A 25,640-nucleotide genomic window follows, 5' to 3' on the forward strand; every position below is an offset into this window, starting at 1 on the left:
CAGCTCACTGCAGCCTCGACCTTCTGGGCGAAAGTGATCCTCCCGCCTCAGGTGCACCACCATGCCTGGCTAATTTTTTAACTTTCTGTAGAGACAGGGCCTCACTCTGTTGCCCATGCTGGTCTCAAACTTCTGGGCTCAAGCGATCCTCCCACCTTGGCCTCCTGAGTAGCTGGGACTATAGGTGTGAGCCACCCCACCCAGCTCAGAAATAATTTTAAATAATTTTTTTCAAAAACCTTCTAGTTACCACCTCAGATCTCCACACCCCTTTATGGCAACTCCAGAAAGGAGCTGTGCTCACACCCTCCAAGGCGTCTCTTCCCATCCCCACTAAGCCCATCCCCTGGGCTCCAGTTCTCTCCCCCAAAGCTCCTATAAGGGCCACCAGGCTACCAGCAGCTCTGTCCTCATCTTGCTGTGAGAAAACAATTCTCCCTGGAATTCAGATTCCACATTTCAGCCCTCTGAGCAAAGGCACTCACAGCCACGTTTAGAATAGAATAAGAAGAAGAGAGTAGAATAGAAAGTAAGGAGAGTGAAGCAGAAGATGCCCATCTGCCTGGCTGTGTTCCAGGACAACAGAGACAAAACCCTTCCATTCTTTTCCTGGGAGACATTTCTGCATCCCAGGGTAGGAAGTCACCCACTATCTCTGGAGTGAAGCATGGGCAGATGTACCAGCAGCCCCATAAAAAGAGCTCCATGTCTCCTAAGATTCAGGGTTTCTCTCTCGTGGGGCAACCCCTGCATGCAACTAACACCTAGCTCCATCACCTCCTCACAGAAACGGGTGGGGGCAATGATGAGAGACACTGAGGCACTGCTGGTGAAAAGTCTTTGTCTCTGACCCATGAGTCTTGTGTCTTTTGTCTATATCTGGCTGGCAGGCTGGCTTGCAAGGTTGCAAGTGGGGTAAAATTTTGGGCCCTTCACAGTTTTTGGTTTACAGTTTTGGGGACAGGGAAGTGACACTGTCAGAGGCACGGCCTTCTGGAAGGGAAAGAAGGGGCCCTGTGGATCTCTTTCTCTACTTTGTTGCCCTGCTAAGGAGAGAAACTAGGCAGGTAGTTGCAGTCTGAGCACTGAGAAGTGGGTTCAAACACAGACATCTGGGCAGTGCCTTGGTTGGCGCTCTTTCTCCAGTCCCTGCCAGGAACTTTGCTGGTTCAGCCTCAGTTCAGCCACTTCACAATAAATGCCAGGGCCAGCGCTGGATCTGAGGAAGATTCCAACTCTGTTCAGACCACAGCCACGGACACTCGTGCCTGAACTGAGTGCTCAGGGAGGGCCACCAGCAGCCACGATGGGCAGAGGCAAGAGAGGGCTCAGCCCATCTAGGTCTGGCTGGTTTGGAGGGGAGAGGATGGGCACCGAGCCCGCACTCAGGAAGAACGGCCACAGCTTGGGTGTCTTGTGGAGCAGCCTCCTGCATCCACCATGCTGGCCTTCCATTCTTCTGGGGTGACAGTAGAGGATCTATGTGTTTGCGGTAGAGATGGGGTCCTACCTCCATGGTTGGCTGAGCCACAGAGGTGTGCCTTGTTCCGTCATTGTCCTCTGACCCCTTCCATACCCTCTATACCACAGATCCTTTCCTGGCTCAAGCAATTTCCCCAAGACGACAAACTCCCCCAAGGGAAGGCAGAGGGGACACGGCAGGGAGTACATGGACTCCTCCCGCCATGGCCTGCCAAGCAGCCAGGATCACAGTCATGCAACACCATGCCAGGATCAGAGATAATTTTAAATAGGCTGGCAAGTTAAAGACACCTCTTCCTGGAGCAATGAACAATGAAGTGAATCAAGGCTGCTGATGGGGACACCCCAGCCAGACTGCCAAGGCTCCTGTGCAGAGCCTCCAGGACACCACATCACTGAGCCCCACCACAGGCAGGGCACAGGCGCAGAATCTACATCACATGTCAGACTGGGGACATCCTGGAGAGACATTCTCAAGCCTACAGGAGAGGAAGACACAGTACACATGGTGAACCCACTCTCCATCCTGGCATACTGCTCCTATGAACCCAGTGTTGGGGCTCAGAAAACAAGACCCCAAAATGAGGGCTTCCCAAGCAGCCTCAGAAGCAAAATTTTATCTCTGACCTTCTCCTCCCCTCCTGTCTCTAGCCCCTCATTCTCCTCCCAGGCTGACAGAAACTAGAATCCCTCTTCCCCAAGGTGGGTCATAGAAACCAGGACACCTTTTTCTCTAAAGCCAGCCAGAAAGCCTAAAAATAGGACTCCAATTTTCTTTCCATCTTTCTGTGTAACCTGGCCATGAAGAAATGATCTGACCTACTTTGTTTGGCTGTAGACCCAAGACCCCCATTCCAGCAAGGGTCCTGCTTCTCACCCAGAAGAAAAGGGCACTGCTCAGAAGGCCAAGAAGAATCCAGACAGGCCTAGCGGAGTGTCCCCACTCAGTCTGTTCTCACTAGATCCAACCCTATTTGCCCAATCCTATTTCCACACAGTTGTCCATACTTTATGGAATCTAAGCATTAAAATGGACAGCTTCTTCTGGGTCTTTGGGTCTTCATTCTGAAGGATCCAGTGTCTACACATTCAATAAATGTGTCTGCCTTTCCTCCTATCTGTCTACCTTTTGCAAGTGATTGTTTAGCAAACCTGCAGAGGGCCGAGGGGAATGTTCTCCATGGCCCTTAGGCCAGCTGTCCCTCTCCAGGCTCTCTGTGGAGGCTACATGCTGTGAGGCTGCTTTGGGTCTCCAGCCACACCAGGAAGGCGTGTGGCTAACATGAGCCACGTGTGCCACGCACACCCCCTGCAGTTTGATGTCCTATGACATCTACCACAAGAGCCACTCAGCAAGGGGATGGCAGTCTGACTGAGCCCTCCTCCTCTTGCCCTGCGGACCTTTGGAAGGCAGTCCGGTCACCAAGTGCAGCTGTCCCCAGAGAGAAGCTCTCTCCTGCAAGCTGCCTACTGGGCTGGTGGTTAGGAAGCAAGGGACAGGGGAGGGCCTCCATCCACAGGGAAACCCAGGCTCTGCCATGACCACTCCTTGGTGGCAGCCTGGCCCAAAGGGAGCGGGACTCAGGGCATTCAACTGGCTTCTGGCAGGCTTTGATAAAAAAGCTTTTGTTCCTCTTGAACCTAACCTCCCGGAGGAGAGGTCTGGACAGGTGGCAGGAGGGGAGTGCCTAAGACCCCAGGGAGCAGGCGTTAATGACCCGCCCGAGCCTTCCTCCCGAAGTATCCCAGGGCAGCCCTCCAAGCCATTGTGTTCACCAGCTCTGACCAGTGGACACCGGGATGGCCCCTCCCACACACCCCGGCAAAACTCCCTGGAGTCCTTCCTCTCCAGCCCCGTCCTCAGTCATGGGCAGACCCACGGGCCCGGCTGCTGTGGACAGGGAGAACAGGAAGGGCTGAGTGCCCAGATGGTGCCTGCAACACCAGGACAGCACTCGGTTATAAGGACTGAAATGGGGGCTTGGAGGCCGGTCAGCCAGGCCAGATGAGGTTCACCTGACAGCCCAGGTGACCCCCCTGGGGGGTCATCTGGGAGGTACCATCAATCAGTACTGATGTGTGCCTTCGTAGGAGCCCCCAAATTGTAAACAGTAACTGTGTTCTCAAGACTTCCTGTGTGGGAGCCACACACGTTGGCTGGTGCCTTGGGGTGGTCCAGGGCAGTCCCACAGGCTGGCATATCCCCTGCTGAGAGGCTTGATTAAATGCAGCCTGAGTCAGACCGGAAGGACGGCATACCAGCCAGCGTCAGTCAGATTAGCCAGGATGGCTGAGGGCTGGGCAGAAGTGTGGGAAAATCCCCCAGGGGCTGGAGCCTGTGGAAATAGGGTGGAGCTGGGTCTCTTGGGGCACAATGCCCCACGGTTGGCCAGCCCAGATGCTCCAGACAGCAGCGCTCACACAAGGAGACATTCCAGGACAGTGGAGCAGAGATGCCTCCCTCCCTGGAGACACCCGAGGTGGTGAGATGCAGATCTTGAAATCCATGGTGCAGCACATGCGTGTGCAGGTTTCTCCCACACCACCCCTGAGAGCTGCGGCAAGAGCCTGTCCTGGCTGCTGCCTCATGTTGAGTGATGAACCATTTCTGTCTTGGACCAACAGGTCTTGTGTCTTCTGTGTGTGTGCAAGTAACTATACATGTATATATGTGTATATGTACCATTTGTGCATGTTTACGTGCAGATATGTGTGTAGTACATATGCCTGTGTGTACCTATGTATATGGTGGGTCTATGTGTATATATTTGTACTGTGTATGTATGCATGCACACGAGTGTGTAGTATTTATGAATATACATGTGTGGTGTCTGTGTAGCATGTGTGTGTGTTGCATGTATCTGTGCATGTGTATGGTGTATGGCATGTGGCTGTGTACATATGTATATGTGTGCAGTATTATCTATGTGTGCACATGTGTGGTCTCTAATATGTATGTTTATATATGTGTACAGTGTGTGCATATATATACATGTGTAGCTGTGTATAAAGTGTGTGTGCATATGTGAAGTATGTACTTGTGTGTATAATGTGCATGTATCTGTGTATGTGTATAGTGCATGTTTGCATGTATCTGTGTATATATCTATGTAGTTGTATAGGCGCATGTAGTGTGCACTTGTGCATGATGCATGTGGTATGTGTGCATATGTGTGTACCTGTAGAATGTGTATCTATGTACATATTCATGTGTGTGGTATTTGTGTATATGTATTGTATACTATGCATGTATGTGTAGTAGCTGTATCTGTGACGTGCATCTACGTATATTAGAGTGTTAATGTACATGTGCGTGTGATGCATATATATGTGGTGTGCATGTACATATGCATGAGTGTGTAGCATGTATCTCTGTGTCTCTATGTACGTGTATGTACACGTGTGTGTAATGTGTACGTGTGTAAACCTTGACAGGCTGACTTGCACATGTGTGAGGGGCAGAATGGGAGATTCCACAGTTCTGGGGACCCTGGCAGCCCTGGGCGCCTCCTGCCCACTCCCCGTTGGCCTCTCCCTGGCTGGCTTCCTGGGCCCCCACCTCCCTGGCCACTCCTCCCCCTGGGCTCACGTCCCCTCATCTTTGCAGACTCTGGAAGTGCGGCCTCTCAAGCCTGGGTGCTTCGGCCTCACCCCTCCACACGCACTCTGCGTCTGCATCGACTGGCAGGTCAGACACTCCGTGAGCTGACGACGTTCCATTCATCGTCTCCGGCCACATCCCTTTCCTGAGCCCTACTTGTACTTCTCCGACCACCCCTCGGCCCCTCCGCCTGCATCCCTGCAGGCACCTCGACTCTGCAGGGTCCTCCCAGGCCTGGTGCTTCCTCCTCCCACCCAGCCCTGTCTGCACATCACCCTGCCTCTTCCCAGCCTTCCACCTTTGTAAAAGGAACCACCCTGGTGGATGTCCAGCCCCAACTGTGTGAGCATCTGGATGCCAAGCTCTTTCCACACAGCCAGCCACCCCGTCAGCAAATCGGGCCAGTTCAGCCTTCAACACGCCCCTGGAATCCACAGCCACTCCGAGCCCAGGTCCCCAGCTCCAGCAGAGTGGCTCCCAGGCTGGTGTCCCAGGTCCCCTCTTGGCCCTCCCCAGCAGGTTCCTGGCATTACAGCCAAGGTGACAGATGACAGAGCCAAACTGTGTCCCCCTGCTGCTCAAACCCAACATGGCTCCAGCACAAGGGAGGATTGATGCTCCCCAGGGAGAGGCCCCCAGCTCCTGGGAGGTGATCTCAGGCCCTTGGGATATCCTGCCTGGTAAAAGCATCTGTTCTCCTTGGGAGCCCTGGGCCACATGGGATCATCTATGCTGACCGTGAGATTTCTGAGATTCCTGGGGGTCCCTGGGCCATGCAGCATCAACTTGGCCTCCAGAAGGACTGGAGCCCAAGGCCCACCACAGAGCAGTGAGCCACGATTCCACAGCTGAGCCTGCAAAACCCTGGACACCACGGCCAGGGAAGCACCTGGTTGACACCACCCCGTGCATGTTGTCACATGCTGTCACTGGGAGAAATGATTTCCCCCGGGAGAGGACAACTGGAAGTTCATGCCTAGTGCCGCCTGGACCTTTCCCTAGGTGGCTCTCCCAGCAGCTACTTTAACCTGGGCCCTTTGGCCGCAATCAGCCCTGACTATGGGACTAGCAGCTTTGCAGAGCCAAGTCCCTCCACTGAACTCCCTCATCTCCAAGCCTTGGCATCTCCATGTCCCCAACCATGCTGTCTTTGATTCGGAAAGCGGGTGGCAAGTGAACATATAAGGCCTGTCCATGCCCCAGACTCCCAGCCAAATCCCATATTGGGTCCCCAGCCCTCACAGCCCGTTTCTCTTGGGCAGCTCTTTTCTGTTGCAGGGCCTGCATCCTGGACAGGAAGGCCACAGCCCCTGGCCCCAGGGTTTACCTTTGTACCAGCTGATGACAGGCTTGGGTGTGCCCGTCACGCGGCAGGCCAGCTTGACTGTCTCGCCCAGCTCGGCTGTGCAGTCGGCCAGCTCCTCTTCAAAGTCCGGGGGCCCTGAGGACACACACAGCCCTGAGTGCTCTGTGGGGGAACATCGGGCTGCGGCACCCCCAGGTGCACCTGGCAGGTCATCTGCCCTGCACCATGAGCCCCACATCTGATGGCGTGGCTGCTATGGGGACTGTCCCTTGTCACCCCTCATCCAAGGTGCCCACCTGGAGTCAGGTGAGTGAGGCAGGCGCGTGTTAAACGGAGAGCAGTGGGGGCTCGGGGGAAGATTCTGTTCTGGTTAAGGAAGCAGACCCCGGGCTGCCAGACCCTTCACAGCCCCTGACTTGATCCGGATGGGTGCCTTGAGCTTGGGGCCCCCATGGTATCCCCGGCCTTGGATCAGGGCCGACCCAACACCCAGCCCAGGGACTCCCCATGAGGCTGTAGCCGTCACATGCCGCAGGCTGGCTGAGCCGTCTGTCCCAGGAACAAGCCCACCCCTCACACCCACCCAGGCAGGGACCTGTGCAGCTGCAGGAACAGGCTCGGGTGCCCCATCCTGGCTCAGCCACCTGGGCCCCTGGGGAGGTGGACACTCACGCCACACAGGCAAGGCCAGACGCTGCTGGATGCCACAGATCTCTTTCACCCATGAGCTCTTGATAATGGCTGTCCGTGCCTGCAGCAGGTACTTGCGCACTGAGTCCTCCCGCTCCTGCCACACCTCGAAGGCGCGGTCATCCCCCTCCACCTGGTCGTTCAGGTCGATGCTGCTCAGCTGTGGGTGGGGGAGGGTGTCAGCACAGGGAGGGGGACACGGGCTGACCATCCTCAACAGAAGTAGGACCCGATGAGGAAACATTCAGGCCACCCTGGACCAGCGGCTGCAGGTGTGGCCACTGGCATCCACCCCGGAGCTGAGGGACAGGGAGCCCCGCCCAGCAGCCCGGAGCCCGCAGACCTTCATCATGTTCCGGAACACGTAGCTGAAGGTATCGGTGCGAGAGTCTCGCCGGGGCTTGCAGATTACCAGGTGGTTGCGGAAGAGGAACACGTGACGGTTGTGGCCCTTCCAGGGCATGCGGGCCCCCGGCGCACCCTCCCACACGATGAAGTGGCCCTGGGGGAGGGTGTGGGCTGCGGTCAGCCTGTGGTGGGCCAGATTGCCCAGCTGTGCAGGCCCCACAGCCACCCAGGTACCCAGTGCCCTGCCCAACTCATGCACACACCGCCACCTCCTGGCAGCCCCAGACGCAAGCCCCCAGCACCCCAATACCCACCCACATCACATGCGTCTCCCGGCTCCGGCCCCTGCCCCTCCCCAACCTGGCGGATGGGCTCGCCCAGGGCCTCCAGGGTGCCTGGGTAGTTCTCCATGAGGGACACATGCAGCTTGTTCTCGGCGCGCTGCGGCAGGGCAGACACCACGGCATAGGCCTGCTCCAGCAGCGCGCAGTTCTGTCTGTTCCGCGCCTTGTTGCGGATCAGCTCCTGGGGCCGGGGCAAAGGTCAGGGCTCAGACTGCTCCACAGGCTGGACTCCAAGAGACCCAGCCTGGGCAGAGGAGGCGGGGCAGGGGAGGTGGTGCCCACCTTCAGCAAGGCCTGGTAGCGCTGCACCCGCTCCACTGGCTGCTCCAGGTAGTGCTGCAGAGGTGGTGGCAGGGGCTGAGAGGGGTCCCCTGCCAACAGGGCCTCCTCCGCATATTTCTGTGGGAACCAGGAGGGTGGGTTTTAGGGCAGGAATGCAAGGCCTCCTGATGGTTGTGTCCGTGAGAGCTGGAGGGTGGGTCCCCAGGGTGCACACACAGCCTGCACCCCAGGTGACAGCTGTCATCACCTCCTGACAGGTGACAAGCACAGAACTTGGGCTGCTGAAGTGGCCTTCCCAGAAGCACAGGGCTGCAAAAGCAGCTCCACCTGCATTTGTGAACTGAGGCCCAAGGGGGCGGCAGGGAGGCTGTGGGCAGTGGCGAGGTCGGGGAAGATGAGCACAGGCTCTGATGTGGGCAGACCAGGATGAACCTTGGAGGATGCCTGGGCTCAGTGAGCCTTCAGAGGGAGCCAAGGGCAGGCACTGAGGTTCAGGAGCCCATGAGTTCAGGCATGGGCACCTTGTAGAACTCCTGGACGGCCGTGCTGACGACCACCGACTCAGCCTGCACACGCCCCACCAGGAACTCCAGGTACTGCTCAAAGGCCGCCTGGTTCTTGATGAAGCACATGGCCACGTCGTCGTCCGTGTCGCACTGCTGCAGCTCCTGCAGGAAGCTGCTGTGAAGGGGGATGGCATCAGGACTCAGCCTGCGCCCCACAGCCTGACCCTGAGCCCTCACCTCTGGGAGGAAGCTTGCCCCTGCACAAGGGCTGGGGCCCTGTGGCTCCTGGGGTCTGTGAGAGTGTGTGTGCAGACATGTGTGGGCATGCAAAGAAGTGCTTGTGTGCCGTGTATGAAAGCTCACATGAATATTACATGTGTACATGTATGTGGGCATGCACATTTGTGGAGGCATGTAAATGTGTATGAGCACACATGTGGCTGCATACACAGGCAGGTGGTGGGGGAAGGAGGTGTTGTATGCTATATGCATGCATGCATGTATTAAAGTGTGCAGATGAAAGGGTGTGCATGTACATGCTGGGTGGGCACATGTGTGCAGAAGTGCATATGCACAGATGTGCAGAAATAGTGTGGGGACATGTACATATGTGTGTCCATGTGTATAACATGTATACATGTACATAGGCATATATGTGTGTGCACATGTCTATAGGTATGCACTGTGTGCACATAGGTGATGTGCACGTGTATGTGGGTGTATGTGTGTACTGTGTGCATGTGTGTGCATTTACAGATGTGCACATGTGCCATGCACATGGGTGTATGCTGTTAAAGGCTGCACCTGTACACGTGTGTGTTCATGTGTGCACATGCCTGTGCACATGCCAGTTAGCAGTTGGTGGGGGGTGTATGCTGTTAAAGGCTGCACCTGTACACATGTGTGTTCATGTGTGCACATGCCTGTGCACATGCCAGTTAGCAGTTGGTGCACTGCAGGCCTTCCCATGAGTAAGCCAGGTACACACGTCTGGGTTTCTGAGGGGAGGGGTGCTGAGGGATAAATCAAATCAGCACAGGTTCTCTCCCCGCCTTGGCTCCAACCCACCTGCAGGAGGCCTGGCCCTACAGTGTGTCCATGCATGGACGTGTGTGTGTGTGTGTGTCTGTGTGTGTGTGGCCCCACCCACCCACCTGCTGTGGAAGCGGCCGATGTCCCGCACATTGCGGAAGATGACTGCCTTCTGGCCGGCCACAGCTGCAGGCACGTGGGGGCAGCGCTCCAGGTGCTGCAGGTGGTGGCTCTGCAGGAACTGCAGCTCCTCCACGAAGGCCTGCTCAGAACTCAGCAGCTCCTGGATCACAGAACTGGGCAGGAGGGGGCCACCGTAAGGGACCACGGAGCTCCTGCTTCCCGTGCAGGGACTGCGGGCCACGAGGCCCCCACTCCCTCAGTTGCTAGATGGGAGCGCCTCCTGCTGTGTAGCCTGTTGCCTGCTCACAGGAAGTGGGAGAGCAGGTGGAGAGAGGCTCCCTCTCGGACAAGGCCGGCCCCAACACCAGGAAGCCACCCAGATGGGTCCTGCCCGCACAAGGCGGCGAGGGCAGCTGCGGGAACCCAGGCAGCTCTGGGCCTGCTCTGCTGTCCTCAGCCCCCACCCATCCTGACAGGCTCACACAGGAGTGCTGTTTCAGAGTCCCCCGCAGAGGAATCAGCATGGCCATGACCCCAAGACCTCCAGGGTTAGGGCCTGGACCCAGAGCCAGGGCAAGCGGCCAGCTTCTTTGGGAGACTGTCCAGCCGGTGGGATGCCAGTGCCACCACCTCCTGCCCGGCAGCCACTCACCTCAGCCTTGACTTGTATTCGTCTTCAGACACAGCCTCCCCAGGGAACTCAGGGGCCTCGGCGGCCCCCCACTCAGGTGACAGCTGGTGAGGGACAGGAGTTTTCTGTTGGGGTGCTGAGCTCTGGCCCTGCCCCGCGGAGATCGGGCTCTCGCCCCTCAAATTGGGACAACCCTCCTAGGGGCCTCCAGGACCCCTGAAGACCCCTCCTGGCTGGCCATTCAGATACCTTGAGCTTCCTGTCCAGGTAGGCTGGTGACACCCAGCCCTGCCGTGAGGGGCTGGACTTGGTGGGCTTGGTGCGGACAAGCCAGCGCAGTGGGTGGGCTGCATCCAGGACCTCCACGTACTGGCCTTCCCGCAGCGCGATGGCATCCTGCTCAGCCCCTAGGGGCAGGTAGTCGGCAGTGACCACGTAGATGTCAAAGATCTGAGAGAGGGGTGGGGGTGTGAAGTGGTGAGACCCGGGAGGTGCCAGCTGGGCCTGCCGAGATCCTAAGCCACAGGGCAGGGATCCCCAGAGTCAGTGTGCACATGCCCAGTTCCCCCTCCACGCAGAACAGCGGGAATGTGGGAGACCTCCCCTGCCCCACCCACAACCTTAGAGGTCACCACAGCCCCAGGGTCTCCAGGCCTGGCCTGCCTACACTCAGTTACTTGTTTACCTTCTCCCCATCTCCACACCCACCCCAAGCCCTAACAGGGTGCCTGGTACACTGAGGCCTGAGACACATTCTCCACTGAAGGAATGAAGGAGTGAATGAATGAACCAAACAAATGGCTCCCCCAGAAGGCAAGTCTCTGCAGGGCCCCGTGTGGAGAAGACCCTGTTCTCACCAGTTCCTGCCTCCTATGCACCTTGGTGGGGTCCCACCTCCCTAGAGTCCCATGGGGGTCCTGCCTCCTGAGCCCCTCTCCACCCTGCACCTTCTCTTTAGGAAGGTCAGGGCCTCTCCCTGCCCTGCTCCCAGAGGGTTCCAGCCGCCCACCTCGCCTCGGGCATCGCCGTCCTCTGACTCTGAGGAAGACTCCTGGATGCTGGAGGATGGCCGTGATCGGCCATGGCGGGGGGATGCAGATGGCGTCTTGGAGTCCTCATCGCTGTCGCCTCCAGGCACCTGCAGCTTGGCTGGGGGTGCAAGGATCATGACACCCTGGCCTGCCTCTGGCTCTCCAGGGCTCAAGGGAAGGGCAAACACCCCAGACACATCCCAGGGACCCTGGCACATGGGCCGCTGCCCCTCACCCTGCGTGATCTTGGCCGATACCATCTCGGTGATCTGGGAGGTCAGTTTCTGCAGGAACTCCTCTGTGCCCACCTCAGCGAGGGACAGATGGCCGAGGGCCTCCTTGGCAGCCAGAGGCTCTCCTGTGGATACAAACGCTCTGCTCAGGTGGCTGCGTGCCCCTCGGATGTATACCAGGCACCCCATGCCGTAGGCCCATCTTGGGCCCTGGGAGCCGATGGTGAATAAAGAGCCAAGGCCTCCCCCGCATGGTGCTGATGTCCAGCAGGCAGATGATGAGACTCAGTGGCCAGCAGGGCGGGAGGCCAGTGGGAACTGGCCAGGATGAGGAGTCACTCTGGCTCATGAGCGTCAAGCCGAGGCGTGACCAAGGGGCTGAGAACGTCCAGAGACAGAGGGCACAGCAGGGGCCGCCAGTGGACAGTGGACGAGGGGCACTGGGGACAGAGTCGGCAGAGGCCAGACCTGCGCATCAGGCTGCAGGAGGAGCCGTGGGTCCAAAGCAGGGCTGTGCTGCCTCTGTTCTCAGTGCCCAGCACCTAGGAGTTCTACCCAGACCCAGGTATCTATACAGCCCGCTGGATGTGAGCTCTGTGCCCAGGGCTGCCCCAGGGACCCCACAGGCTCCCGGATCCACGGGGATCAGACATGGTTCTGACACTAACCAAGCCTCAAGTCCAGGCCTAAGAGAACATGGGTTGGTCCTGGCTGTGTGAGCAGGTGTCCCAGGGCTGTGCTGCTCAGGAGGGGCCTCTGAGGCCTGGAGCCACCCCCGGGGAGCCTCCTCCCTGCCCCCCAGCATCAGGGGATCAGCCACCCTGGCCCCTCACAGGCATGCACCCACCCTGACTGTACCTTTCCTCTGCCCACCAAGGTCAGCAAAACTCGCAGTTTCCAACCCCTGTGCTGAGACAGCTTGTGTGGTCCTAAACAGGTGAAGGGGGTGTCCTGAGAGGCCTGGGCTGGACCCCACCACCCTCTGTCCTTACACAGAAGCTCCTGACGAAAAGAGGGTCTGGGGGCAACAAACCAAGATACCAAAGAAAGGGGCTCCATACCAGAGAGGCCCAACAGAAGCCCTTGCTTTACAATGGGGAAACTGAGGTGCAGAGAAGGAAGAGAGCTGGCCCAAACCACATGGCCTGCATGGGGCAGAGCCAGGACACGCTCCAGGACAGGTGCTCTCCCCAGGGGCAGCGCTGTCCTGTCCCCCACTCCTGGAGCGTCCTCCCTGGCCCTGACCGGACTGGCCTCCAAGGGGCAACCCTCACTCACCCCTGCAGGAAAGTGGAAATCAGTGCTTCCTTCACTTTCTCCTGCTCCTCCACCTTAGGCACTGTGAGGAGGACCGGGCAAGCCATTAGGGCAGTGCTCCCAACCCTGACACATCTGATTCCAGATCTGGACTGGGTTCCTCTGAAGCCCTGAGCAGGGGCTGTGCCCGAGCTCACCTCCCCATCCCACTCTTGGCCTGTGGTCACCCCGACAGTGATGGGAGGAGAATAGGGGTTCTCCTGTCCTCAGAGGGGCTGAGCAAGGCCTAGGATGCAGGGGGCTTCAGGAAATGTCCCTGGAGCCAGCAGTGCAGAACCCACGGGGCCTGGGCCCAGAGGGGAATCTGAGGCTCAAAACCACCAGCACCACCAGGGCCTGACCCATTTTGGGGTCTCCCTGGTGCTGTCAGAGAATGAGAAGAGGAAGGAGGGGGTCCCATAGGGTCCCAGCCCACATGATGATGGGCAGTGTGCCCCAAGGAGACCCCAAAGCCACCCAGTGCCCACCCCCCATGCCCCAGCCCCCCATCCCCCCGCCCCCCACTCACAGCCCGAGACGTGCAGGCTGGCGGAGCAGAGGGCCTGGCCAGCAGCGTTGCTGGCAATGCATGTGTAGGTGCCCTGGTGCTGCCGGCCCACGTCCAGCAGGACCAGGCTGTGCTGCTGCGCAGAGCTGGCCACGGTGTAGCCCGGCGTGTCAGGGCCAATCCACAGCACGCCCCTCTCAGCTTCCTCCCTGAGCCAGTGCACGGTGGGCGCCGGGCGTCCTAGGGGCAAGCAGGAGGTGGTGGGTGCACCCTACCAGGAGCGGGGCCTCTGGAGGTGAAGCCCTGCCACAGGCCCTCCCTCGGGATGATGTGAGCAGGGAGGGGGCACCTCTGTCCCATCCCCCAGGGGTGATCTTTCCATAGCTGTGGGCAGGAAACGCCTTACCTTCTACCTTCACGGAGAAGGTGATGCTGGAGCCTTTCTTCACTTTCTTGGGGGTGAACCTCTCCAGCATTCGGGGTGGCACCAGCTGCTCATGCACATCTAGGGGACACAGGCTGGCTGGCAGAGACCTCGGCACAGCCCCCACTGCCTGCCTCCTGTCCCTGGATGACGTCTGCAGGCCCCCAGGTGGCTCTTCACAGCCAGCACCTGGACAGCACCACGCTGCCCCCTCGGCCGGGCTGTCTCCTTGCTGCGCCCTCCCTGAGCCAGCCCATGGCCACCCACACCTCCACTGCAGCCAGCCCTAGGCTCAGGCCCTCAGCACCCATGGCCACCTGGCCTCTCCCTGCCCTTCTGGGGCTGCCTCACCTGATGCAGGCTTCTCTTCTGGCTCATCAGGGCCTGAAAGAGGCACTAGAGTCAGACACCCAGCACACACAGGCCCCCGCCGTGGCTCCTACCCGGCGCTGTGCGGGTGCCCGGCAGTTCTACCCCCTACAGTGAGGGAACCCAAGGGCAGCGCTGCTCCCCAAGCAAACACCCTAACCCCTGCCTGAAACCTGGGCCATGGAGCCCTGGAACTCACACACTCACATGACAGAGGCAACAGGCTGCATAAACCAGACCCGATGCCCCACCACCCAACCTCGCCCTGCCACAGACTCTGTGGCCCCACACTGGAATCAGCACACAACCAAATAATGCTGCCCAGATCAGCAGAGGACTCATACTTGGGGACGCTGGGGAAAGCCGCAGCAGTGGCAGGACGGGTTTGGGTGAAACTTGGAATGAACTCTCAGTGATCAGAACTTTTTGAACAATAAGGAAGTAGGGTCCTCTAGTCCCAAGCTACCACCGGCTCTGGCTGTGTGTGGAGCTACCTAGAGTCGCAGTGTTTACCCACTTTCCTGGGTCAACTTCAACCTCCAGCCTGCCCATCAGTCAGGACAGAGGGCTGCACACCCGCTCCCCGAAGGGCCAACTTCCGGCCGCCTGTGCCGCTGTATACCAACGGGCAATGACCAATGACCTTCGCTGAGGGCCTGATATGGTGGGGTGTGCAGGGGATGTCAGCCCTGGCCAGGATGCTGCCCAGGGCCCAAGTCTCTGCCCGGCCCCTCGGAGCACCCACCTCGAACCAGCAGCCGGGCAGATGAGTAGGCAGCACCCATGGCATTGCTGATGTAGGCTGCATACTGGCCAGAGTCCTCCCGGATGACTGAGATGATCTCCAGGGTGTGCAGGGTCTTCTTGTCAGTCATGCGGATGTGGGCAGATGCGGTCAGGGGCTGGCCATCTTTGAACCAGTATAATCTGGGAGCAGGGTAGCCTGGGCCACGGGAGGGGAGTGGTCAGCCTGAGCAACCACCCACGGGCACTGTGCCCTCCAGATGGGAGACAGATGAAGGCCTGGAGAGAGGGTCCCCACACCACCAGTGACGGAGTGTCAGCCTCCTGCACCCAGGCAGCAGGGATGAGTGACTGCCTGACCCCGCTGCTGGGGTCTCCTTTCAATTGTGGCTGATGGGGTATGGCTCCTTGGCCTCCATCCTGCCATGGCCGTGTCCCCACTCTCTCTCCTTCTCACCTTTCACCTTGAGCTGGAACTTGGCCAGGCGTGTGCCAGGGGCCACCTGGAGGTCTCTCAGCTCCTCCACCACCTGGGGCAGCTGGCCCTCGTCAGTGGTGGACTCTGTTCCCTCCTGCTCCCGGCTGGCAGGAGAACAGAAAAGGGGTCAGCCATAAAGCAGGGCAGCGAGGGGAGCAGGGCAGGAGGGGTGCTGAGGGGCTTGGGCATGGATGACATTGGAAGCCCCTGTTTGCTGACTTAGTGGACAGAGACCGCCAGGGCTTGGAGGAAGGCTCCAGGATTGGATGCTGTCAGACCAAGCCCTGCCCTCACCCAGCAGCATCACTCCCCGAGAGGCCCTGCAACGTCAGTCCATGGGGCACAGCCCACCTCTGGCAGCCCCTACCTGGACAGGTAGCCTTGGGCACTGAAGTAGGATGAGGACTCCGTGGCATCCGCTGCAGTGTCATAGTCTGTGCTTGTCACTGGGGAAGGAAGAGGGGAGCTGGAGCAAGGTCTGCCATCCTGTCTGCCCCAGCATAAGCTCCTGCACCAGGATGGCCTCGGCCCTCAGAGGTCCTGACTACAGAGCCTTGCCTGGGAGCCAGTTAGACTTGGGAGCTAGGAAGTCACAGGGGGAACAGCAACATTGTAGCCTCTCCACCCCAGGCTATTACCAGCTCCATTCTTCAAGGCCTATAACTAACTACAAGCCTCTTTGACACAACAAACTAATACCGAATGATCCAGAGGCCTCAGAAGAAACAGTGATAGTGGTAGAACCTTCCAGCTCCATCCTACTAGGGAATAATGGGATGAAAAGATACAGGCCTCAAAACCAGAAGCTAGGACTTGTGTTTCTAGACAAGATGGAGTGACTGAGGCTGGACTTACCCTCTCTTATGGAGTAAATGTTGAGATGCCCTCCAAAGACCATATGCTGAAATATTAACTCCCTATGGATGAAGAGGTGGGCCCCTGGGAGGTGATTAGGTGATGAGGGTGGAACTTCCATGGGACCCCAGAGAGCTCCCTCATCCTCTTTCTATCATGTCCTTGCATAATGTATATTTTCTTCTGTAACAAATTTTTTTTTTTTTTTTTTTGAGACCGAGTCGCGCTCTGTCGCCCAGGCTGGAGTGTAGTGGCACGATCTCGGCTCACTGCAAGCTCCGCCTCCTGGGTTCACGCCTTTCTCCTGCCTCAGCCTCCCAAGTAGCTGGGACTACAGGTGCCTGCCACCATGCCCGGCTAATTTTTTTGTATATTTAGTAGAGACGGGGTTTCACCATGTTAGCCAGGATGGTCTTGATCTCCTGACCTCGTGATCCGCCCGCCTCGGCCTCCCAAAGTGCTGGGATTACAGGTGTGAGCCACTGCGCCCAGCCTCTTCTGTAATAAATTTATAATCTTCTTCTCTACCTGCTATTAATCCTATCCATTGGATTTTTTTAATCTCTGGAAGTTCTACTTGGGTATTTAAAATGTATTCTGTCTCAACATCACTAATCATCAGGGAAATGCAAATCAAAACCACAACGTGATACCACCTAACTTCTGCAAGGATGGTCATAATAAAAAAATTTAAAAACAGTAGATGTTGGTGTGGATGCAGTGATCGGGAAACACTTCTACACTGCTGGTGGGAATGTAAACTAGTACAGCCACTATGGTACAGTGTGGAGATTCCTTAAAGGACTAAAGGTAGAACTACCATTTGCTCCGGCAATCTCACTACTGGGTATCTACCCAGAGGAAAATAAGTCATTATTTGAAAAAGACACTTGCATATGCATGTTTATAGCAGCATAGTTCACAACTGCAAAATCATGGAACCAACCCCAAACGCCCATCAATCAACGAGTGGATAAATAAACTGTGGTATACATATATGATGGAATACTACACAACCAGAAAAAGGAATGGATTAACAGCATTTGCAGTGACCTGGATGAGATTGGAGACTATCATTCTAAGTAAGGTAACTCAGCAATGGAAAACCAAACATCATATGTTCTCACTGATATGTGGGAACTAAGCTGTGAGGATGCAAAGGCATAAGAATGATACAATGGACTGGCCGGGCGCGGTGGCTCACGCTTGTAATCCCAGCACTTTGGGAGGCTAAGGTGGGTGGATCACAAGGTCAGGAGATCGAGACCACGGTGAAACCCCGTCTCTACTAAAAATACAAAAAATTAGCCTCGCACGGTTGCTGGAGCCTGCAGTCCCAGCTACTCGGGAGGCTGAGGCAGGAGAATGGCGTGAACCCAGGAGGCGGAGCTTGCAGTGAGACGAGACTGTGCCACTGCACTCCAGCCTGGGCGACAGAGCGAGACTCCATCTCAAAAAAGAAAGAAAGAAAGAAAAAGAATGATATAATGGACTTTGGGGACTTGGGGGGAAGCGTGGGAGTGGGGGTGAGGGACTAAAAATATGGTGCAGTGTATACGGTTCAGGTGACGGGTGCACCAAAATCTCACAAATCACCACTAAAGAACTTACTCATGTAACCAAATACCACCTGTACCCCAATAACTTATGGAAAAAATAAAGAACTGAAAAATAAATCTCGAGAGATAAAAACATTAAATAAAATATATTCTATGTCTCCACTTTTCTTTTTTTTTTTTTTTCTTTTTTTTGAGACAGAGTCTTACTCTGTCACCCAGGCTGGAGTGCAGCGGTGCAATCATAGCTCACTGCAGCCTCAACCTCCCAGGCTCAAGCGATCCTCTTGCCTTAGCTTCCCAAGTAGCTGGGACTACAGATGTACACCACCATGCCTGGCTAATTTTTTTTGTATTTTTTTGTAGAGACAGGGTCTCACTGTGTTGCCCAGGCTAGTCATGAACTTCTAGGCTCAAGTGATCCTACTGCCTAAGCCTCCCAAAATGCTGGAATTACAGTCATGAGCCAAAGTGCACCAGGCCAGGACAGCGATTTCTTAAACACAGGAAATAAAGATGAGCCCTATGATTGCTCCAGTTTCCTGCCTTGAATTTGTAGGCTCAGGGAAGGGAAACTGAGGCAGGGCCCAGCAGACTCCTTGAGATGGGAAGATGGAGCTCAGAGTCCTGGGAGACTAAGGCAGCTAGAGTTCACAGACAAAGTACTGGAGAGAAGAAAGCTGTACAGAGAAAGGACCTGCCTCAAGGACTCAGCAGAATACTGATTAGTATCTGCATGTGAGGAAAGACCCACCTGAAAGGATTAGGGGAAACAATACCAGGAATAGCTCCTGATTCCACCAGTCAGACTAGAAAAATTCCTAACTCATAGAGCATTGAGTAGAGTACTCAGGAAAGTTCTTGGCTCAGTAGTGGGAAATAATTAGCCCTAGACTGAACACTGCTCTGGAGACACCAAAGAAATCATAAAAGCTAGGCCCCAAAGAATAAAATTGCATCCAAGTATCTTCACTGTATCCCAGAACAAAGCTCAAGAAGATATGCAGAAATACAAAATATCCTAATAGGGTAAAGTTTACAATCTCAGGCACTCAATCAAAGATCACCAGACATACCAAGAGACAGGAAAAGATGACCCATAAAGTAGAAAATAATCAACTGAAACCAACCCAGAACTGATGCAGATGTTAGAACTGGTAGAGGAGACATGAAAACAGGTATTAGAATTGTATTCTCTGCATTCAAAACATTAAGTAGAGATGTAGAACATATTTCAAAAGAATCAAGTAGAACTTATAGAGACAAATAATAAAATGAATGAGATTCATAGGATGGACATTACAGAAGAAAATATAGTGGACATAAAGGCATGAATAAAAACTATGCAAAATGAAAGATACAGGAATTTTTAAAAGTGAAAAGAGCATTAGTGAACTGTACACACTCCATGTGACTCAATATACAGGCAATTGAAGAAAAGAATATTTGAAGCAATAATAATAATATGGCTTAATATACATGTAATTGAAGAAAAGAATATTTGAAGCAATAATCGTCACAGAAATTCCAAACTTAATGAAAACTCTAAACCCACAGTTCTAAGCGAGTTAACAACAAAGTCCAACCTCAACAAACATGAAGAAAAGTACACCAAAGAAAATCATAATCAAATTACTCATAATCAGTTATTTTTTTAAAAAATCTTTAAAAATACCTAGAGAGTTTTTGTGAAGAAAGTGATAAGCTGACCCTAAAATTCATATGAAAATGCAAGGCACCCAGAAAAGGCAAAACAATCTTGAAACAGAAGGAAGTTGGAGGACTTTACCCTGCCAATTCCAAAACCCACTACAGAGCTACTGTAATCAGGACAGTGTGGTGCTGGCATAATGAAAGACATTTAGATCAATGAAACAGAATTTAGAGTCCATAAATAAACCCATACATTTAGAGAAAATCAAATTTTGACAAGAATTCCAAGACAGTTCAATGGCAAAATAGTCTTTTCAACAAATGGTGCTAAGACAACTGGGTATCCACATTAAAAGAACAAACTTGGGCCCTTACTTCATATCATATACAAAAAAAAAAAAAAAAAAAACTCAAAATGGACCAAAGACTTAAATATATGAGTTACTATAGGCATAGGTGTAACTCTTTATAACCCTGGATTAGGCAACAGTTTCTTAGAAATGACAGCTAAAGCACAAGCAACCAAAGAACAAGTAGATAAATTGTACTTTATTAAAATTTAAAACCTTTGTTGAGGCAGGAGGATCACTTGAGGCCAGGAGTTTGAGGTTACAGTGAGCTATGATTATACCACTGCCCTCCAGCCTGGGCAACATAGCAAGACCCTGCCTCTACAAAAAAAATTAAAAAATTAGCTGGGCATAATGGCACACACCTATGGTCCCAGCTACTTGGGAGGGTGAGGTAGGGGGATCACTTGAGCCCAGAAGTTCAAGACTGCAGTGAGCTAGGATCATGCCATTGCACTCTAGCCTGGGCAACAGAGTAAGACCTTATATAAAAAAAAATTTATCACTTTTGTGCCTCAAAGAACACTCTCAAGAAAGTAAAAAGACACCCACAGAATGAGAACATATTTGAAAATCTTTTATCTGATAAGACTGTAGTATCAAGAATATACGAAGAACTCTTACAACTCAAAAATAAAAGACAAATTACCCAATTTTAAAATGTCCAAAGGATTTGAATAGACATTTCTCCGAAGATATACAAATGACCAACCATCACATGAAAAGTTGTTCAATATTGTTAGTCACTAGGGAAATGCAAATCAAAACTACAATGAGATACCACTTCATACCCATTAGGATGCCTATAATCAAAAAGATGAACAATAACAAGTCCTGGCAAGGATGTGGAGATATTGAAACCCTTGTACATTGCTGATGGGAACGTAAAATGATGTGGCTACTGTGGAAAAGCTTGGTAGTCCCTCTAGGAGTTCAACCAAGTTGCCACATGACCAAGGAATTCCACTCCTAGGTGTATATACATGAGAGAATTAAAAACGTGCTCACACAAACACTCATATACAAATGTTCACTGCAGCACTGTTCATAACAGCCAAAACAACCAATGGATAAATGCCACGCAATAAATGCATAAATACTCCACATACCATGGAATATTTTTCAGCCATAAAAGACGTGCACGATAATAATATATGCCACTACATGGATGGACCTTGTGAACAGTATGCTCAGTGAAAGAAGGCAGACAGAAATGGCCATGTATTGTAGGATTCTATTTACAGAAAATGTCCAGAATGGGTTATCCTATAGAGACAGAAAGTAGATTAGTTATTTCCAGAGGCTGGGGGAATGGGAGAATGGGGAGTAACTGCTAATGGTTTCTTTTCAGGCATGATGAAAATGTTCCAGAATTAGATATTCCAGAACATATTATTAGACAGAAGTGATGGTTGCACAGACCTTGTGAATATACTAAAACCCACTAAATTGAACATTGGTAAATGATGAATTTTATGGTGTGCAAATATGTAAAAAGTTTTAAATCCTTATACAAAGACACGTTATGTACAGAAAATCAACGATAAGAATGACATCCTAATTCTCATTGGAAACAATGCAAGCTAGAAGACAGTGGAGCAACACCTTTAAAATGTGGAAAGAAAAAAACTGTCCTAGGAAAAACATCTTTCAAAAACAAAAGTGAAGTAAAGACATTTTCTGACACACAAAATCTGAAGGAATTCCAGCATACCCACACTATAAGAAATATTAAAAGATGTCCTCAAGCAGAAGGAAAATGGTATCAGATGGAAATCTAGATCTACACAACGGAATGAAGCACTCAGAAATGGAATGATGTGGATAAATATATAAGTTCTTATTTAAGATCATTGACTTTTCTTTAATAGTTCCTTTTCCTTTTTATTTTGAAATAATTGTAAATTCACACGCAGTTCTAAGCGATATAGAGATCCCATTTATTCTTCATCCACCTTCCTGCAATGTCAATATCTCACCAACTACAGTGCAATATCACAACTAGAAGACTGACATTGATGCAATCCATTGATTTTGTTGAGATTTCAAAAGTTTTACAAGAACACAATTGAGTGTATGTTTATATATTTAATTTTATGTAGTAAGACGCAATTTTATCACAGTTATTATACATCAATAGTTCCTTTTTATGGCTGAGTAGCATTCCATAGAACAGATGTACATAGGTGGTTTGTTTAACCATTTACCCATTGAAGGACATTTCGGGTGTTACCAGCCCTTGGCTCTGTTAGGAATAAAGGTGCTATGAACATTTGGGTGCAGGTTTTAGTTTGAATGCAATTTTTTCATTTCTCTGGTATAAATGCCAAAAAAAAAGAGAAATTGTTGGGTTATATGGTAAGCACATGGTTAGTTTTGTAAGAGGCTGCCACAGTTTTCAGAGTGGCTGGCCCATTTTACTTTCCCACCAGCAATGTATGAATGACCCCAGTTTCTCTGTATCCTCACTTGCATTTGGTGCTATCACCATTTTTAATTGTAGCCATTCTGGTATTTATGCAGTGATATCTCACTGGGGTTTTAACGTGAATATCTCTAATGGCTAATGATGTTGAACATCTTTCATATGCTTATTTACCTTCTGCATATCCTCTCCCATGAAATGACTGGATAGTCTTTTGCCCATGTTACAACTGGATTTTTAAAATTCTTTACTGCTTAATTTTGAGCATTCTTTATATTTATTTAGATAAAAGTCCCTTACAAGATACATAATTTGTGAACATGTTCTTCCAATCTGTAACATTTCATCCTCTACACAGGGTTTTTCTCAGAGCAAAAGTTTTCAATTTTGGTGAGATCCAGTTTACCAATTTTTCCTTTTATGGATGGTGCTTTAAGTGTCAAGTCTAAGAAGTCTTTTTGTAGCCTAAGATCCTAAAGATTCTCTGCCATTTTTTTCCCTAAAAGTTGTATATTTAAGGACGCAATTGATTTTGAGTTAATTTTCATATAAGGTGTGAGGTTTAGGTTAAGGGTCATTTTTTGCCTATACATGTCCAAATTTCTCCAGCACCAGATTTGTTGAAATTCTATCCTTCCTCCATTTAATTGCTTTTGCACTTTCGTCAAAAATCACTTGGACATATTTGTATGAGTCTAAATCTGTATTCTCCATTTTGTCCCACTGATTTATGTGTCAATCCCTCTACAAATTCCACACTGTCTTTAAAACTTTAGCTAAATAGTAAATCTTAAGTAGAATGGTTCTTCCCATTTTATTCTTGTTTTTCAAAATGGTTTTTAGCTATTTTAAGTTCTGTGCCTTCCCATATACGTTTTAGAACAAGCTCATCTGTGTATATAAAAAAATCTTGTTGGGATTTTTATAGGAACTGCATTAATATATATCAATTTGGCATCTTAGCTATGTTGAGTTCCAATACACGAACATGGTATGTCTCTCCGCTTGTTTAGGTCCTTTCTGTTGTCTTTCATCAGCATTTTGTAATTTTCAGGATACAGATCCAGTAGATGTTTTGTTGAATTTATACATAAGTTAAAAAAAATTTTATTTGAAGCTATTATAAATATTATTGTGTTTTTAATTTTGGTTTCCATGTGTTCATTTTAAGTATATACAAATACAACTGATTTTTGCATGTCAATCTTGTGTCCTGTGATCTTGTTGAAACCATTTATTAGTTCTACCTTAGGGCCATCCCATGGCTGCACATCCAGCCCCAAAGCACCTCCAAAACTGTCTGCCTGGCCTGTGGCATCAGGCTCAACATGGAAGCGGATGGCAGGAGAGAGAAAAGAAATCTTTCTTTAGTATCTCACAGCCTGTACCAGCCAGAGGCTGGAGGACTCAGTGAGACTTTGTCAGGCTGAAAGATACAGCACCCTTCTCCTGTCCCAACAACTGCCTTGCATACCAGCTAACAATTTGTGCTTAACTATGTACCCAGCCTGTTCTACTAAATGTTTTACATGAATCAACTCACTTAACTCTCATAGCTATACCACAAGACAGTTTCCATGATCTCCATTTCCCAGATGAGGAGGTTGAGGCATTGAGTGATAAAGTCACTTCTACCAGATCACATAGCTGGTAAGTGGCAGAGCCAGGATTTTACCCAACTCTGTGGCTCCAGAGTCTGTGCCTGAGCTGTTTTCACTCACAACACATCTGATGCCAACTGGATGTACAACACATCCATTCAATTCTGACATTAACTGCTCAAAGTTAGCACAGACCCTAAACATTAACAGAATCAATCTCACAAGTATGTTCTCACTTTAGATGCCAGTTCTAAGTCCCAGATTTCCACCCATACTTCTGACTGAATGGCTGTAAATTGGAGGTTCCTACAACCCTCTTCCTTGTGTTTGATAATTTGCAACAACGGCTCACAGAATTCAGAAAAGTGCTTTACTTACTACTAATGGTTTACTATAAAGGATATAACTCAGGAATAGCCTCATGGAAAAGATACATAGGGCAAGGTGTGAGGGAGAGGAGCGGCACTTTGCACAACTATCCTGGCACCTCCATGTGTTCATCAACCCGCAAGCTACCCAAACATCTTAGTTTATGGGTTTGTATGGAGGCTGCATCACACAGGCAAGATAAATTACTTAATCTCCAGCATCCCCACCCTCCTGAGAGGATGGAGGTAGTGCTGAAAGTTTTGGGCTTCTAATAAAGGCTTAGTCTTTCTGGAAACCACCCGTCATCCTGAAGCTAACTGGGGACCCACCAAGAGTCACCTTATTAGAACAAAAGATGCTCCTATCACCCAGGAAATTCCAAGGGATTTAGAAGCTCTGTGTCAGGAAATGAGGACAAAGGTCAAATAAATATTTCTCATAATGCCACAGTGCCACGAACCATTCACCATGCCCTTGAGCTTCTCCTGAGAGGCTTCCTGATCAAGCCATCTGACAGCCTTCAAAAGGGACCTCAAGGGAGTGGTTGGGGTAGGCTGGACTCACCCTTCTTGACCCCCTCACCTTACTCCATGAGGTCCACTTCCAAATCTTCCTGAGCCTCTGTCCCAGCCAGGATGCCTCTCACAGAGATGAGATCCCTCAACCCCTTACCCCAAGGGGCTCCAGACTGGGGGCCTGTCTTGGCCCTAGCTCCCAGAGAGCTTTCCATCAGCCACACGACACTGAGGCCCCAAATCCTGCCTGGGCTGAGACAAATGCTCTCTGAACTATCCTCAAGACCAACTCAGGAGCCTCTACACCACCCACCCTGGAGACACCAAACCAGACGCAGTACTCACAGTCCACACGGAGCTCAGCCTTGGTGGAGGAGACACCCATGCTGTTCTCGGCCAGGCAGCGGTAGACGCCCATGTCTGCTGGCACCACGGCTGTGATGATGAGCTGATGGCCACCCTGTTGGTCTTCATTAATCATGTAGTGGTCATCCTCCTCCAACAACTTCCCATCCTTGAACCAGCGCACACTGGGCACGGGCTGACCTGTCACCACGCAGTCAAAGCTCACAGGATACCCATCCTGCACTTCTTGGTTCTGCAACTCGGTCAGGAACACTGGGGCTGGGATAGATGGGTGAGTTAGCCCCAGGGAACAATGATCACGTCCGGCTGCCACATACATGCAAGTTGCCACCAGATGAATGGTTTGACACATATGATGTACAGAACAATCATTCATATGGGAGCATTCACAGACCCTGACAGCTAAACAGAACGGTATCTTTGCCTACTAAGCCTCTCTCTCTTCCTTGTTCTCTAAGAATTCTGTTTGCCAGCTTGGTTCCCAAGCTACTTTGAGGCAAAAGGGATAAAGGGCTGGAAACA

At 51.9% G+C, this 25,640-nt stretch overlaps 1 protein-coding gene across 2 annotated transcripts in view; it reads right to left on the minus strand.

Moving 5' to 3' along the window:
- The window catches only part of OBSCN (obscurin, cytoskeletal calmodulin and titin-interacting RhoGEF), a 173,910-nt gene that overhangs the window by 30,916 nt on the left and 117,354 nt on the right, over positions 1-25,640 (minus strand). The window contains exons 67-86 of one of the 2 annotated variants that reach the window (XM_063671646.1): positions 25,098-25,376; positions 15,796-15,874; positions 15,408-15,532; positions 14,952-15,149; positions 14,189-14,221; positions 13,820-13,918; positions 13,435-13,653; positions 12,888-12,948; positions 12,468-12,538; positions 11,612-11,734; positions 11,355-11,494; positions 10,595-10,795; positions 10,367-10,449; positions 9,714-9,887; positions 8,575-8,734; positions 8,054-8,170; positions 7,788-7,952; positions 7,423-7,581; positions 7,062-7,239; positions 6,411-6,524 (exon numbers count right to left, since the gene is read on the minus strand). In XM_063671646.1, the coding sequence (XP_063527716.1) occupies positions 6,411-6,524; positions 7,062-7,239; positions 7,423-7,581; positions 7,788-7,952; positions 8,054-8,170; positions 8,575-8,734; positions 9,714-9,887; positions 10,367-10,449; positions 10,595-10,795; positions 11,355-11,494; positions 11,612-11,734; positions 12,468-12,538; positions 12,888-12,948; positions 13,435-13,653; positions 13,820-13,918; positions 14,189-14,221; positions 14,952-15,149; positions 15,408-15,532; positions 15,796-15,874; positions 25,098-25,376 (2,778 nt within the window). The remainder of the gene's footprint in view (positions 1-6,410; positions 6,525-7,061; positions 7,240-7,422; positions 7,582-7,787; positions 7,953-8,053; positions 8,171-8,574; positions 8,735-9,713; positions 9,888-10,366; positions 10,450-10,594; positions 10,796-11,354; positions 11,495-11,611; positions 11,735-12,467; positions 12,539-12,887; positions 12,949-13,434; positions 13,654-13,819; positions 13,919-14,188; positions 14,222-14,951; positions 15,150-15,407; positions 15,533-15,795; positions 15,875-25,097; positions 25,377-25,640) is intronic. The other variant, XM_054467038.2, reaches the window with a different exon arrangement.

This window comes from Pongo pygmaeus, chromosome 1, assembly GCF_028885625.2.
Source record: "Pongo pygmaeus isolate AG05252 chromosome 1, NHGRI_mPonPyg2-v2.0_pri, whole genome shotgun sequence".
Taxonomy (NCBI): Eukaryota; Metazoa; Chordata; class Mammalia; order Primates; family Hominidae; genus Pongo; species Pongo pygmaeus.